This window comes from Anopheles cruzii, chromosome 3 (genome assembly GCF_943734635.1).
Source record: "Anopheles cruzii chromosome 3, idAnoCruzAS_RS32_06, whole genome shotgun sequence".
NCBI lineage: Eukaryota > Metazoa > Arthropoda > Insecta > Diptera > Culicidae > Anopheles > Anopheles cruzii.
In genome coordinates, this window is record NC_069145.1 from 5,396,761 (window position 1) to 5,413,150 (window position 16,390).

The 16,390-nt window shown below is 51.4% G+C and overlaps 6 protein-coding genes across 6 annotated transcripts; 4 read left to right on the top strand and 2 right to left on the bottom strand.

Annotated features, from left to right (window-relative positions):
• Positions 1-619: 619 nt before the first annotated feature.
• Positions 620-2,433, top strand: LOC128272873 (uncharacterized). The gene is made up of 3 exons (XM_053010756.1): positions 620-685; positions 764-905; positions 975-2,433. The coding sequence occupies exons 1-3, from the start codon at positions 620-622 to the stop codon at positions 2,417-2,419; spliced, it is 1,653 nt and encodes a 550-aa protein (XP_052866716.1). The 3' UTR covers positions 2,420-2,433.
• Positions 2,434-2,752: 319 nt separating this feature from the next.
• On the bottom strand, positions 2,753-4,744 carry LOC128273992 (GDNF-inducible zinc finger protein 1-like). The gene is made up of 2 exons (XM_053012073.1): positions 4,471-4,744; positions 2,753-4,419 (listed from the first exon to the last, which is right to left on the bottom strand). The coding sequence occupies exons 1-2, from the start codon at positions 4,742-4,744 to the stop codon at positions 2,888-2,890; spliced, it is 1,806 nt and encodes a 601-aa protein (XP_052868033.1). The 3' UTR covers positions 2,753-2,887.
• Positions 4,745-5,026: 282 nt separating this feature from the next.
• On the top strand, positions 5,027-6,807 carry LOC128275240 (zinc finger protein 709-like). The gene is made up of 3 exons (XM_053013672.1): positions 5,027-5,164; positions 5,231-5,349; positions 5,412-6,807. Exons 1-3 carry the CDS (start codon positions 5,027-5,029, stop codon positions 6,805-6,807), a joined length of 1,653 nt encoding a protein of 550 aa, XP_052869632.1.
• A 384-nt stretch (positions 6,808-7,191) lies between these two features.
• LOC128274159 (phospholipid-transporting ATPase ABCA1) lies at positions 7,192-13,119 on the top strand. Its single transcript, XM_053012266.1, has 7 exons — positions 7,192-7,365; positions 7,694-7,817; positions 7,897-10,072; positions 10,141-10,901; positions 10,985-11,314; positions 11,392-12,731; positions 12,797-13,119. The coding sequence occupies exons 1-7, from the start codon at positions 7,192-7,194 to the stop codon at positions 12,962-12,964; spliced, it is 5,073 nt and encodes a 1,690-aa protein (XP_052868226.1). The 3' UTR covers positions 12,965-13,119.
• A 176-nt stretch (positions 13,120-13,295) lies between these two features.
• On the bottom strand, positions 13,296-14,150 carry LOC128274160 (FAU ubiquitin-like and ribosomal protein S30). Its single transcript, XM_053012267.1, has one exon. The coding sequence runs from the start codon at positions 14,121-14,123 to the stop codon at positions 13,722-13,724; it is 402 nt and encodes a 133-aa protein (XP_052868227.1). The 5' UTR covers positions 14,124-14,150; the 3' UTR covers positions 13,296-13,721.
• Positions 14,151-14,563: 413 nt separating this feature from the next.
• Positions 14,564-15,988, top strand: LOC128275244 (pachytene checkpoint protein 2 homolog). Its single transcript, XM_053013676.1, has 3 exons — positions 14,564-14,613; positions 14,685-15,361; positions 15,429-15,988. Exons 1-3 carry the CDS (start codon positions 14,564-14,566, stop codon positions 15,986-15,988), a joined length of 1,287 nt encoding a protein of 428 aa, XP_052869636.1.
• Positions 15,989-16,390: the final 402 nt, after the last annotated feature.

Consider the following 16,390-nt stretch of genomic DNA (forward strand, 5'->3'; position numbering starts at 1 on the left):
GCTCGGAACACAGGACTGATTGTGCCACTTTTTTCTTCCACCATAACTTCCAACTCACAGTCGTGACGTTTACTATTTTTCTCCACACTCTTCCTCCCATACGTTTGCTTGCGTTCGTCAGTCCGGGGACAATCCGTTATCCGTTGGCCATGAACACAAGAGATAGAGAGAGAGAGAAAGCGACGGCGAACGACAGAAAATCGGCGGAACAGCCGATACTGCTTGCTGTGTGTGTGTGTTGGTGTCTTGTCGCCACTGCGATGTCTAGGGATGGCCACTACAGTAAGATTTACGATTTCATTTCAGGCCTACGCGTGAACAAGGGCAACGTTTAATAAAGCTCAAGGTCGGCTGATATTAATATCTTCGCGAGCCGTTATTACTATTCCCGTGGCTTGGTAGAAGCAAAGAAAAGGCCCGTTTCGCTAGTTCTTATACTAACCTTGATATGCACAAAGCGTATCCTTTATTGCTTTACCTTGGTCTCGCTGACAGTCTTCATTGACGTCGGTTTGTAAACAGAAACTTTCAGAACACGAGGACGAGATCCGGTGTAAATTGCTCAACTAAGCATCAAGCTTGTTCGATTCAATAGTGAAATAAAGGACAGCGGCCAACTATGGGTAAACTAGACGTAACGGTGCTCCGGTATCTCAGCAAAGAGGATTTTCGGATACTGACAGCAGTAAGTGAAGGGGCTCAAGACCTACTGTGTGGCCCATTCGGATATCGCATCGATCGACACATTTACAATCCTTTGCAGATCGAAATGGGTATGAAGAACCACGACCTGGTGCCCGGAGCGCTGGTGGCCGCTATTGCTAGCCTGAAGGCTGGTGGTGTGCATAAATTGCTGCGCGAACTTTGCAAACATAAACTGCTCACGTACGAACGTGGACGACGATGTAAGTGAACGTCGAATCCGCACCGAGGCGTACTATAGACTTCATGCTAATCTCTATCCCACCACACAGTCGATGGATTCCGTTTGTCAAACATGGGCTACGACTATCTGGCCCTCAAAGCGCTCACCCTGCGCGGTTCCATTGGCGGTTTTGGAAATCAGATCGGTACGGGAAAAGAGTCCAACATCTATACCGTGATGGACAACGAAGACACGCCACTCTGCCTAAAGTTGCATCGCCTCGGGCGAATTTGCTTCCGAAACGTGCGGGAAAAGCGCGATTACCATGGCAAGCGGCACAGGATGAGCTGGCTGTATCTTTCGCGCATCTCGGCCACACGCGAGTTCGCTTACATGAAAGCGCTACACGATCGTGGCTTTCCGGTGCCGAAACCGATCGACTTTAATCGGCACTGTGTCATCATGGAACTGGTCGACGGCTACCCGTTGACGAACGTGTGCGAGGTGGGCAACGTTGAGGCACTGTACGATGATCTGATGAACCTGATCGTCCGGTTGGGTAACTGTGGCGTGATTCACGGGGATTTCAACGAGTTTAACATCATGATTACGCAGGAGCAGCACCCGATACTGATCGATTTTCCGCAAATGATTTCGACCTCGCATCCGAATGCGGAGATGTACTTCGACCGCGATGTACAGGGCGTGCGCGAACTCTTCCGCAAGAAGTTTGGCTACGAAAGTGAAGAGTTTCCTCGATTTGGCGATCTCGAACGAGACGACGAGTTGGATCGTGAGGTGCTATGCTCGGGTTACGGTTTCACGCAGGAAATGGAGGATGACTTGATGAGAGAGTATCACGAAGCGAACAAGGACGAGCAGGACGAGGAAGACGAGGAAGACGAAGAAGAGAGCTCCGCGGGCGTTTCAGACACAGAAGAACACGATCAGGGCGCAACGATCACGTTAGACGACGACAAGCTGGAGGAATGCCGGAAAAAGCTGGAAGAGGAAATCAAAATTTCCGAAGAAAAACCATCGCAAAAAAGTGCAAAAAAGGCCGATGCCAACTCTGCCATCCTTAGCTACCTTCAGTCCATGTCGGGCCAGGATAGTATGGAAAAACCCGCACCCGTCGAAGGTGAAGAACAGCTGGAGATTGTCGCAACCGTCACCGCGGAGGTCGAGTCGGATGGAGAAGAGTTCGTAGAAGCCACTAGCCACGAAGGACTAGCCGAACGACGCGATGTTGAGTCGGATGACCCCGAAAGTGATGCGGAAGACGAGGCAGGAGTTGACCGTAACTCGCGTCAGTATCGCATGATGATGGTTCGGAAGCTGCTGAACGATGCACGCAGTGTCCGATCGTATTCAACGACCGCCAGCACAATTGCGCCGTCCCTCATCACCGGCCGCATAAAGGGCGATCTGCAAGTCCGCGAAAAGCGTGATCTGAAGAAACGCTGTGTGCCCAAGGGTGAGGCTAGTGCGGTGCGTCGAATGCGTAAGGATAACAATTCCGTCGTGAAGGAATACCGTGGATGGGAGTTCTAAAAATCAGTTTACTCTTTATTGCATACGCCCAAACTGTTGACGTGTAATATTTGCGCATTTACTATTAAGGATTCCTTGAATTTAAATAAATAATAGATTCTATAAATAATTGGAGGTTTCTTCAAATTAAAAAAATGGGATAAAATTTGAAATATTCGTTACGAACTCCTGCTCACACTGACCATATTTCTCATTTATACTAGCTCTATCGTGAGGAATAATGGCAACATATTGCCTTCTGGAATGTTCGATCGTATCGACTAACTTAAAATGCACCCACACACAAAGAATTATAATTTTACTCAGTACTTAAAAGATGTTCTATCGACTAGCGATCGCTTGGAATGACTACCGATCATCACATTCAATCAAACCGGAAAACCGTTTGAGGGGCTCAATGATGAAATCATGCGGGCAAGTCTGCTGACCATCCAGGGTCAGACCTTTCATCCTCTCTCATCTCTCTGCTTAGTCGTCTTTCGGTGGCTCCTTCGATGGCTGATGTACCGTCTCCAAATGCAGCCGATGCGTTCGTTCAGTTCGAAAGTTTTTCGAACAAACGGCACACCGCAGGGCATCGCGTGATCGTGGCGCTACCATCCCATGCACCGTGCGCAGATGGGCGGCGAGAAGCCGTTGCCGTTTGAAAACGCGCACACACTGCGTGCAGGGAAACCGTTCGCCGACCCGGTGGTCCGTGATGTGACTCTGAAACTCGCCGAGATCGAGAAACTTAAGGCGACACTCGTTGAACGAACACTGCAGCAGTTGGATGCGCGTGTCCGCGGGGTGGAATGCTTCGATGTGTGCCAGCAGCCTCTGCTTCGACCGGCACATCGTCAAACAGAGCGGACAACGGCGTGACGTCGGTTCTCGGTCCGCGCCAACCGACGACGGCAGCGACAGTGAGATGCCTTCGCCGGGGTGGCGCTTTTCGTGGAAATTTTTCAGGTACAGCGAAGCGAAAGGTATCGAACAGTAGCGGCATCGATGGGGCCGCTGTTTGGCATGTGTTTCGAGGTGAAACAGTAGATAGATATTGCGTGGAAACGATCGTTGGCACAGCTTACAGTGGTACTGCTGCAGACCTCGCTCATGTTGCCGCACGTGTTGTTCGTAGGGCTCCGCAAGAACGTACATTTTGCCACAGACGTCGCACACCAGCACGTGCTGGTCGGTCTCGCTGGCAAGCGGAACCCCTTGGGGCTGACGGTGAAACTCGGTCGTGTGTCGCTGAAAGGCTTGACGGTCGTTGAAACGTCTCTCGCAGCTATCACATTTGTACGGTCGCCCAGGCTGGTGGTAGGCCAAGTGGCGATTGAAGTTCATCACCGTGCGATAGTGAGTGCCACAGAGTGTGCAATCCTGTGGCACGTCCAGGAAGTGGGCCGGAAAGTGGTTCACGAGATCTATATCGTTCGGGAAGCTAGTTTCACAGATGAAGCAATGGTGCTTCGGGTCCTGATAGTGTTGTTCCTCGTGGTTCGAAGCTGGCTCCTCGGACGACGTTTGTGCGCTCGGAAGCGATTCCATTTCACACTCCCGATCGGTCGGCATCTCAACCGTTTCCATGGTTACGGGTGGTTGCTGTACATCTAAAAGAATGTCCACCGGTTTTGGGCTTGCGGTAGTCATTTCCTGCCCATCCAATCGAGCAACCTGGGCGTTAAGCTCCTCCATTAGCGTTCCGTTCGATTGTTCGGCCGCGTTGGTCCACTCCGTTTCTTCGGTGGTGTGCTGACCGGGTACTAGCCCATCCATATCGCCTCCCGATCGCACGTATACGCCGAAATCTTGCATATAGTATACGGAATCGTCAAACCCGTGTCCAACGTTACCGTTACCGGGTGTGGTAGCATCTCCTTCGCTGGTCGCCGTAACAAGGTCGTGGCCATCGATTGGACTGTCGCCCTCGTCGTCAATACTGTAGTCTTCCTCTATTATATCTTCCAAGCAAACGGTCACGGGGCTAGACGTCACAGAGCCATCAACGGATTGGGCTTTCATCGTTTCACCCACCGCATCACCGTTATCTGGCTTCGGCCATTCGCACACCATTTGCAGAAAGACCCGGTTACACTCGCGATACTTTTGGTACAGTTCGTACATCGACACAAGGGACACGATGCACGGTGAACAGACGTTCTCGTACGGTGAGTCGTCCTTGGCGATGTCGATGCCCAGACAATGGCGTGCCATTTCCGCTATGATGCACCCATTGGCGACGCTGAAAATGGACACCGTGGCAGTGTCGGGTCCGGCCAGCAAGCACAGCCGACACATGGCCGGATGCAGCGTTGCATCCGACACGGATACCACTGCCATCGTCGGGTAGCAAGCCGCGTGATCTCAGCAGCACGATCCTGTTCCCGGACGGGGCACCATCACCGAATTGTTTACATTCCAATCTAATAGGGTGTGTCAACTGTGATTCAGACAGCCTTTGTTTGTGGTCTTTGCACCAACGCTCAGCTGTCATCCGCCACAAACGTAAACAAAACGCTGTTCACCAGAAACGGCCAGCATTGTGCCCAGGAAATGGTTATGCTAGTTGCGTTTCACAGTCCCAATCGACTTGGTGTGTGAAACATTTTTCGGCCAAGCGAAATGGATGCTTTCCGGGGAGAAATAACGGAACGTACCTGCCGGTTCTGTTTAAAGCAAACCGCACGAATCACATCGCTCTTTGATCGGTTCGCGCCGGAAGAAATTGGCGAACATCTGCAGGTCTTACTGGGGCTACAGGTAACAAAAGTTTTTGTCAAGGGCACCGGAATGGCGCAGAGATAAAGTGTGATTAACTCTCCACAGGTTGCGCCGGATGATAAGCACCTGAACGTGTGCAGAAAGTGTGAAAGACAAATGAAGCTGGTATTCAGTATTATGGTCGAATTCCGGAGAGCCAACGAGGTGTTCTGTGCGCTACTGAAGTGAGTGAAGCAACTGTAATTTATTTTAGAAAACGCAACCAAACGAGCCCTTTATTTTGCAGAAAACAGAGCATTACTCAAGAGTTGGAGATTGTGCTAGACGAGAAAGCGTTGATCGCAGTGACGGAACCATCACGGTCGGAAGATGTTGAATTTTTGGTCGATCAAGAGTCTGTTGATTTTTCTGACGTTGAAGAGGGCCCCATAAAAGAGGAGAAACTCGAAACTATTGATTTTGAAACGGACTTCCAGCTGCACGAAAATGATGCACAACCAACGATTGGCGAAAAACCGGACCCCTTATGGGAACGGACCCCTGTGCTTTCACGGGAACGGTTTTGCTACATTTGCCAATCTTTCGCCGAAACCGGCTATTCATTCGCGAAACATCTAACGACGGTGCACGGCCATTTGATACCGTTTCGGTGCAGTACCTGTTTAATGGTTCTCAGTACACCACGGGACGTAAACGATCACATACGTAGCCATCAGACTCCGCACGGGTGCTTGTACTGCGATGAAATGTTCGCATCGCCAAACGAACTCGACGCTCATCGTACCCACTGTAACGGGTACGGGTGCGAAGGTTGTGGCCAACAGTTCCCATTTGTAGGGCAGCTAAGAGAGCACGAATGCGATGGTACTTCGAAGCAACAGCAATCGGTGCAGTTTGTCAACGATTTGATCGACGGCATAGAAATTTCGCGACCACTGCAGTGTGGTCTTTGCAGCAACGAGTACGATCAAAGCAGCAAACTAGCGCAACACATCGAAAAGGAGCATCCGGCGGCGGCCACAGTAACGCTACACCGGTGTAATATTTGCCCTCGAAAATTTACTTCCATCGGTGCGACTCGCCACCACCGAGCGTTTCACAAAACCCCAACAACCACCAGCGGAAGTAGCAAACCGGCGCCGGCGTTGGATGATCCGAACGATTGCATCATTTGCCTCAAGAGCTTCAAGCTGGATCGGGAACTGTTGCAGCACCTGGAAACGGACCATGCAGAAGTGAGCGTGAAATTGTACCAGTGCTCGAAATGCGATCGAAAGTTCACGACGGAGGCAAAACTGCAGAAGCACGACTACAACACGCACCAAGGCCGGCAGCCGCAATTCTTCTGCTCCTTCTGCGGCCGCCTGTTCACCAAACGGATCGGTCTGCGCGATCACGAAAGCACGCATCGCGGCGTCAGGCGGTATCAGTGCAAGGATTGTAACCGCGAGTTTAGCTACAAAAGCTCGTACGACCGGCACGTGCAGGTGGTGCATAGCGATGCCAAACAGTTTACGTGCCAGTTCTGCCAGAAGTGCTTCAAACGGAAGGCGACCCTCAAGGTTCACCTCCGATTGCATACCGGCGAGAAGCCGTATCAGTGCGAGTTTTGTAGTTGTCGTTTTGTCGATCCCAGCTCCTTCCACAGGCATAAGCAAAAAGAGCATGGACCCACAACTTAACCGCCAGACGAACGATGATCTCTTTTCCAGTGTAATGGCGCTCCCTATTTTAGAGCCAAGCGGGCACCGAATATCGAAAATAAACAACCTTGCTGGAAACCAGCAAACCAAACATTTTTAAGGAAGACTTTATGCAGTTTCATTATGAAAAACTGTAGCTTTCATTTAATGACCAGTATTTTTGAAACGATGTAAATTCGAAAGAATTGTTGCACCGCGGAAAATGTAAACAAATCGTTCCCTTTCGCTTGTAACAACCTTGACTGGCTGTCATCGCACGGGCAAAACAATTAGGATTTGTGTCACGTCGGGAAAAATAAAGACTAAAAGGAGTGAACAAAAACGCAAACGGGGCGTAATGCGATTTACCGCAAACATCGTAGAATGGCTACATTTTTGCCATTGTTTTTAGAAAAGTCGCTCAAAGAAAAGCTCCGGCACCTTGTACGGAACGTTGTCAATACGCTGCTACCGATCATATTTTTACTGGCCGTGCTGCTATTGCACACAAAGCAACTGACCCTAGTGAATGAAACCCAAGAGATCAACCTAAATCAGGTGAATTACTGTTTGGACCCCCCGGAAGCAATAGAAGCCCAATTCCAGCGCTACGCAAATTGTGAACCATTTCCCACTATTGATTGTTTTCGAACGACGTCACCGGTTCGTGGCACATGAAACGAGATCCGCCTTCTTATCTTTGTTTGATAACAAATCGAGTTCTGTGAAACCCGAAAATCTAATTATACGACTCAAGATAAGGTCACAGGGCCATTGTCACAGTACACCCGGATCCGGGTTAGATGACCCGGAACGTGCGTCGTTTATTAATTAATTCGGTATTTTCTGGAATGGGTCTTTTCTTCTTTTCCCCTCCTTCTTACAGGATGATCTTGGCGAATATTTCCCCGGAGAGTCAATCAACAAAGTCTATTATACACCATCGAACTCATCGACAATCAACGAACTGATAGAGAATGTGCGCCAAACACTGTTCATCAAGGATGAACGTAAGTTTGTCTATTTGATCATTTTCTTGTGTGAAAACTTATGCCATTCCACCCGGCCCATTTTTTTTCCAACCATCAGGAGTGGAATCGTTTGCCAGTGAAGCGGAACTGGAGCATGCCCTGCTCGGCAATGCGAACCTTTGCTATGGCATCATCTTTCACAACGTATCCAACGAAGGCCGCCTACGGTACACGATCCGTACGAAGAACAACAACTTTCGTACGGACGTCACCTACTCGCGGGATGTGTTCGGGAGCTTCTCGAAGCGGGACAACCAGTACATCGAGAGTGGCTTTTTGGCCCTACAGAATGCGATAGATCGTGCGTTTATGTCGACCGTGACGCTAAGCGGGACCGCCGATCGTGCCGAAGTTACGATACAGTACGGACACATTCCAGTGGTGGGCGATCAGGGTCCACAGGAACCGACCAGAATCGTGCTGGTGGTGGCCGTGCTCGGTGTGTGCTTCACGGTGTGCAGTACGTACTTGCTGCTGTTGCCACTGGTCGAGGAGCGTGCTTGCGGGATGTACGAGTACCTGAAGTTGGCCTGCCAGCAAAGCTACTGGAACGAGGTGGCCATCTTTTTGGTGAGCTTTGTACATTTCCTCTCCATCATGCTCGTGTGCATTGCAGTCGGCGCCGTCGGAGGCATCTGGGACACGAATCCCGCCCAGATGGTGTATCTCGGTTGCTTGGGTGTCCTGTTTCTCGTTTGTCTCATCACGTTTACCTTCTTTCTGAGTGCCACGCTAGAGTCGGCAACCATCGCCACCGCCATCGCGACGGTGTGCCACTTTGCCCCGGTTCTGGTGGTGTTCATTCATGACGAGCTGGCCCCGCTGCTGGTGATCTTCCCCGTGAATGGTTTGCTGTACGGTGCGCACATTTTCCACAACTACAAAGCCTCTGGACACCGGTTCGGGGCGGCCAGTTTGTTCAGCAGCGGGTACCCCGGCATGGAGGGGCTCAGTCTCTTCAGTCTGTTCGTGTGCATGACGCTAGGTATCATTCTGTGGGCTTTTCTTTGGTTCTACGTCAAAAACGTTTACCCCGGCCGGTTTGGTACACCGAAATCGAAGGGGTTTTTCCTGTCGCGCAAGTACTGGGGCAAGCTGCGCGAGACCGTTTGTGGTGGCGGTACGAACAAAATTAGCATCACCAGCTGGGAAAATCCGATGGATGTTGGTACGGCCGAGGGAGGGGGATCATTTGAGCACATTAGCCTCCAGCAGCAGCCTGATGGCGCACCCGTATCCGCACCCGATCCGGTGTCTAACGGGGGGCCCAAGGAAGAGCGGGCCGGAAGGTACCTGGAGCGGCTGGTGCATATTTCGCGGCTCCGGAAGGTCTTCAAAAGCCGCTCGTCCGGGACGGGGGGCGCCAAAGTGGCGGTGAATGATTTCTCGCTTTCCATCTACGGCCACACCATCACGGTGCTGCTCGGTCACAATGGGGCAGGCAAAACGACCACGATGAACATCATCACCGGAATGCTGCCCCGTACGTCCGGTACGATCGCGGTGGACGGAGAGTACGATCCGGACCGGTACCGGCAGCAGATCGGTTTCTGTCCGCAGCACAACGTTTCGTTCGCGTACCTAAACTGCCGGGAGCACGTCGAGTTTTTCGGCCGTCTCCGTGGCCTGACCGTGGACGAGGCACGCACCGAAGCCGCAACCATACTGGAGAAGGTCAATTTGCTGGACAAAGCGGACTGTAAAGTTCCTGCCCTGTCCGGCGGTATGCAGCGCCGGTTGAACCTGGCCAATGCCATCATCGGACGCACGAAGCTGCTCATTCTGGATGAGCCCACGTCCGGGTTGGATCCGGAATCGAGGCGTGACATCTGGAATGTGCTGTTGCGGTTACGCCAGGATCACACGATTCTGCTGACGACACACTTCATGGAAGAGGCGGACATTCTGGGTGACTGGGTTGCGATCATGGAGTACGGTGAGCTGGTGGCGTTCGGTTCGCCAATGTACCTCAAACAGCACTTCGGAAAGGGCTACACGCTGAAGTTGCTCATGGGCGATAGGTTTGAGCGGCGGGCAACCCTGGAGCTGATACGCCAGTTTGTGCCCGATGCGATCGAGCGGGTCTCCGTGCAGCAAGTGTGTGCGGTTACCCTACCGTACACGGCGCTGGACAAGTATTCCGAGCTGCTGGAGCAACTGGAGCTGCAGAAGGACGAACTGCACATCAAAACGATCAGCATCAATAACGCTACCTTGGAAGAAGTTTTCCTCAAGTATGTATTCGCCCTGTTCGGTGGTCGGCAAACGAAGGGCAGTGACACCAACTATCTTCCTTCCACAGCTCTAGCAGAACTCAGAACAAGGTGATCGAACATCACCCGCAAAGCTTCGATTGCGTCGATGGGAACGTTTCCGGTGGTAGCTCCAACAGTGGCAACATCGCTCGAGCGGCCAGCAGGAGGCAAACGGCCAACGATAGATGGATTGATCTGTGGAACAGCCACGTAGCGATTTGGATGAAAAAGTTGATCCACATGAGACGAAATGCGCACGTTTACGGGTGCCTGATCGGATTGCCACTGATCGTTACGATCGGTTGCTTTGCGTTCGGGTCCGCCAACGAGGATGTTGCCATCAGCTTACCGGGCATCGATCTGCACGCGGGTGCGATCCACCGAGCGCTCGGCTTCGTCGTCGTTAACCGGGACAATGCGGTTCAGCATCCGCTGCTCAGGAAGGACGCAATAAGTGAGGACGTACAAGGCCTATTCCCGGCCGGGTTGGAGCTGGTGGTCCTCGAGAACGTTTCCCTGCAGGAACGGCTCAAGAATGAAAGTGCGCAAGACTACACCGCGTACCGTGACCGCGTGGTGGTCGGCATCGAGTTCAACGTGACGACCAGCGGGGCGGACGTTACAGTGCTGCATAACAACAATCTTGTGCACAGCTCTGGGATCGCGCAATCCGTGGTAACCACGTTGCTCCTACGCTACTACTACGGTCTGGCCGGTGCTAGCGTGGAGGTACAGAATGTTCCTGCTACCCGTAAGCAAATGATCGATTTTCGGACCCCACTATTTTTCACGGAGTTTATATCAATAGGTAAGGGAGCCGCGGGTTCAGGCTGTCACACGGGGCTTATAATCTCTCGCTCTCTCTCTCTCTCTCGACTCACCGTTCTGTAGCATTCATGATCTATATGCTGCAATTTCTGCAAGTTCCGCTGCTGGAGAAGCTGAGCGGGTTTCGGCAGCTTCAAAACATCAAACGGTACTACTGGACGGCCACACTGATTTTCGATTTAACGCTCCACTTGGTGGTTTGCTTGCTGGTGGTGTGTGCGGCCACACTGCTCGACAAGCATCAGGCCCTGTCAGGCTCGGCCTATTGCCACATTTTCTGTGTGCTGTTGCTGTACGGTCTGGTCGCCCTGATGGTCGTGTACATCGTGAGCCAGTGCGTTGAAAGTGCCAATACGGCCATCACGATCATGAGCTATTTGACGATGATTGGAGGTAACCGAATGGCCCGCTCTCTGCCCTTTTTAGTGAATTCCAACGTCTAATCTTTCGCTTGTTTGGTCCTCCGACAGCTGGTGGAGTATTTCTGCTGTCCGACGGCTACGACAACATCAAGAAAAACCAAACCGCCATTTGGGTTTTGCACGTAGTGCCAGAGTTTGGCATGAAACACTCGTTGCGCGTTATTTACGAGAATCAAAAGCTCACCGTTTACGAGGGCCTATCTAGCCGCCATCCGGGCATCCGGAACGGAGTCATGCTCGAACGTCAAAAGGAGTCACTGTATCCGGTTACATTCTACGTGATCGGTCCCATCATTGCGATCGTGTTGGCGCTCGTACTGGATCGAATAGTGGAGAACATGCACAATCGCGAAATGTTAACCATTTCCATCGAATCGGTCGGTGTAAAGATCAGCACGCTTCGACGGAGGATGACTTTTCGCCGCCAGGAGTCGTCGGATCCGGAGGCAGGAAACCGGCCGCCCGTTATTGCCACCGGTAGTCGCGACGAACCTGACGGCTCACCGGTGCATTACGACGACGTGGATCAAGAGTCGAAAACGGTACAGCAGCTGTACCAGCGGCAGGACAGCATCGAAGAGGACAAGTACGCGCTCGTGGTGAAAGATGTGCAGAAAAACTACGGAACGTACCGCGCCGTGAAGGGCATAAGCTTCGCGGTAAAAAAGGGTGAGTGCTTCGGATTGCTCGGTATGAATGGGGCCGGCAAAACGACCATGTTTCAGATGGTGTCCGGCAATCTGCCGTCGTCGAGCGGTCACATTTACATGCAGGGCAAAAAGCTGGACCTGAAGCACGATCAGCCGTACCGCGAGGAGTACGGTTACTGTCCACAGCTGGACGCGCTGCTCGACTTTATGACCGTGCACCAGGTGATTGATTATTTTGCGCGCCTGAAGAGTCTCCCGAACCGGCCCGAGCTAATCAATCGCTGGCTGACGGAACTGGATATCCTGCGCTACATGGACCACGAGCTGCGCGACTGTTCGGGAGGCACGAAGCGCAAGGTGAACACCATTCTGGCGCTGCTCGGCGAGCCGTCGGTCGTGCTGCTGGACGAGCCGACTACCGGTGTCGATCCGAAATCGCGCCACTTCCTGTGGAACTGTATCAAAACCATACAGCGGCACAAGCAAACGATACTGCTCACCTCGCACAGCATGGACGAGTGCGAGGAGCTGTGCGATCGACTGTCGATCATGGTCGAAGGACGCCTCCGGTGTATCGGATTCATTCCGCAACTCAAACAGCGTCACGGTGACGGATTCAATCTGCTGTTCAAGCTGCAGGACGGCTTCGTCGCAGATTCCGGCTCCCGGGAGGGCTACACTGAGCTCGTGCGAACTATCAAGGAGCGCTTGGGTGCTACGCTTCAGGAAGAACATAAGGTACGCGTGCCGTGTCGGTCACACTACGCGGCGGAGAAACTAATCGTGCGTTTTCTGGTTTTTAGGGTATGTTGAAGTTTCTAATCAAACCACCCCTTAAATTGTCACACCTGTTTGCCGAGGCGCAGACACTGAAGAACGAACGAGACGATCAGATTGCAAACTATTCCATAAACGAGTCTTCGCTGGAAGACATATTCCTACGTTTCCAAAAGAAACAGTGCGTGGCCTAGGTTTGATGTGGTAATTCCAGGAAAAACTCAGCTAAGACCCTAGCATACCAAAGATGATGTGAAACTGGTTCCGTTTACGAGTCATATTTGTTATAGTAACCTTCTGCCTAATTTTTCCATACTGCCCCTTAATATTCCCACGCTCTCTAACCTGTCTGTCGACTTTCTGTTTAGTTTACGTACTGTTTAGTTATACTATATTCCTCCAATGGTTGTTTGCCAAACCGGGCAAATGTATGATCGGTCATTACTTTCCTGAGATTAATAAACACCCTTATCCTAATCCATTTTAGAGAACCATTCCTTAATCAACCGTGCTTTTACCATCAAATACACGTCATCGCATTATTTATTAAAAATATAAAATCCTGACAAAGGGAGCAAGAAAAGACATTTTAATATCTGTATTGAACGTGTGGTTTTGCACTGAATAAAAAAGCTTTACAGAAAACGGTTCCGGCATTCTAAGTTTGCTGTTATTACACTACAATGTGAACTAGGATAGGTACGTTTTAATTGAATGATCTTTCGGATGCAAAACGTCGGAACGTCGTCGGAGCGAAATCATCCCACAATCCTGAACAGAGTGCACATTGGTTGTTTACTTCATTTTGTTCACTCTTCACTCCCCCGGATCCGGATCTCCAGTGACGGACGAGCAAACGCAACAAATGCTGTTTATTGAACAAATCGTAACTTGGTTGTCGGGTGCTCAGTTACAACAAGAGCGCGAAGAGCGGACACTTGCCGGGAAGTCTTAGGCCGAGTTGGCGTTCGGTCCACGGCGTCTACCGTACGCCTGTACCACCGACGAGAAGCGCCGATTGTACTGGATGCGTCGCTTGGCACGGCCGGTCTTCTTCTTTTTCTTCTCCTTTTTCTCCACCTTTGGCGTCTGGCCCTTGACCTTGCCGGCACGGGCCAGCGAACCGTGGACCTTGCCACCCAGCAGTCCGACGGTCAGGTCCAGCTCGTGTGAGCTCAGTTCCAGCACCGATTGCTCATCGGTCAGCAGATGTCCCTCGCACCAGAGCACAAGCGGAACCGCCGGGTCGAATGACTCGGCCTGGGCGAGCATGTGTTTCACATCACCGACCTTCTGTCCTGGAGTAACTTCCAGGACGTGAGTGTTTAATCCACGCACGTGTAACTGCGGCATCCTTCTGCCTTCTGGTGGTTGCCAAATGAAGCTACCGAACGGAACGGAATCCAACGCCGGAACGGAACGGCATCCCGAGAAAAGAGTAGAGTTAGTAAACTTCTCAAGGGGTTGATTCGATGAGGAGGGCCGCAAAACAGTGCGATACGACTGTTCAACAACAATATCACTTCAACAAAATGCCACCTACCTTATTGTTTCGGGCCCAAAGGCAAAAGAACTCCTAACTCGTGCTCAACAGCAAAGCAAAGAACGGCGATGACGTTCGCGGCAAATGAGCTACTTTGAGCAACTCTCCGTGCGAAAAGTGACAGCCGTCATTTTGTTGTTTCTGACTGTTTACGGTTGAATTCAATAAAACCGCCATCGTAGTCGGCCAACGAAACGCGCTCATTGCACGATCATTCGACAGTAAAGTTGTTCACCAAAAATAACCAAAAATGGGTGATATCGGTGAACCGATCGTGTTCGAAGTAGCGTGCAATCGAGGGTAAGGCATGGCTCAACGAATTTCACCATCGGCCAGGGAAGATGCTAACATCGGTAGATGGTCGATTCTAGGTTCAACAAGATACAGCAACGCAGCGAAGTGTTCACACACGTACACGAAATTCTCGAGGAACGCGAAGAGGTTGCCATCGACACCGTGCTCAGCATACCGGTGAAGAACGTTCTGCACGTGCTGGTGTGCACCAATGTGGACAAATTTACGCAACGGTCCGCACTGAAATTCAACTTCTACGTCTTGCACGATGGCGCCGCGGAAGAGGAAACGATTGATCACGGTGGGGAAGCGGTCGAAATAGCCCAGCACTGGTTGCTGCCTTCACGGGAACTCCACGGCCTCTGGGAGAGTCTCATCTACGAGGAGGAAATCAAGGAGGGTATGCTGTCTTTCGCCGAAACGTCGATGCTGTTTGCCCGCAAATCCGTCAGCAACAAGCTGGTCGCCTGCAACCGCTTGGCCCTGTTCCATGGGCCACCTGGCACCGGCAAAACGAGCCTGTGCAAAGCGATCGCCCAAAAGCTGTCGATCCGACTGAACGAGCATTATAAGCATTTCCATTTGTTCGAGATCAATAGCCACAGTTTGTTCTCCCGGTGGTTCTCCGAGAGTGGCAAGTTGGTGCAGAAAGTTTTCTCGCAAGTTACCGAACTGCTTCAGGACCGCAGTTCGTTGGTGTGCCTTCTGATGGACGAGATTGAATCGATCGCTTACGCACGGGACAAAATATCGTGTAAGTTCGCTGGTACCTTCTCACCGTTCCGCGGAATGTTTGCTACTGACCGCTACTGTACTTACAGCCAACGAACCGACCGATAGTATACGGGTCGTGAACGCTGTCCTGACGCAGCTCGATCGCGTTCGGCTGTTTCCGAACGTTTTCGTACTGGCCACCTCCAATCTGACGGACAGTATTGATGGCGCGTTTCTGGATCGTGCCGACTTCGTCCAGTACATCGGATACCCGTCGACGCACGGTATCTACGAAATTTATCGGATGGCTTTGGAGGAACTCATTGCGGCCGAGATCATCAAAGACGAAGAGCAGAAGCAGAAGAAAAAGCCGTGCATACCACCGTACACCGCCGCCACGAATCTTGGGCGTGCACCGTGCGCCATGCTCGATATGTTAGTGAGGGTTTCCATGTTGTCCCAGGGCCTAAGTGGGCGTACTTTGCGCAAAATTCCCTTCCTAGCGCACGCTTTGTACGTCAAGAAAGAGTCGGACACTTTGTTGAATTTTCTCGTCGCGATGCGACAAGCCGTGGGCAAGGTTCGGTCGGACAAAGATCTGCTCGGCAAGGATAGGACGGCTTCAGAAAAAAGCACAAACGGTTCCCATTCGGCCGTTGATCTGTAGAAGCGTTACATTGTGGCGATGAGTTTGTGATCAAAGGCATATGAAATACATAAGAAGCTGAATTTTTTTAATCAACGAATTTACATTCAGCGTACCGATGATGGAGAGCGCACGTTAGATTCCCAACCAGTGCAACCCACTGAACCATTCTGTACATTATAACAATTCTCTTCACAGGATTCTTGGTCATCTTGCTTGCCGACAACGTGTACCAGAAATCGCCACAGAACAGTCCCAAGCACAGCGGCACCAAATGTATCAATTCATCTTCCTCTCGGTACTGTAGCGGAATATCACGGCAAAGATAAGAACCTGGGGTGTGGAACCCTGATTTGAACAAAAAACTTACCACCATGCATTGCTCTACAACGTACACCATAGCCATCAAGAAATGTGTTTGCC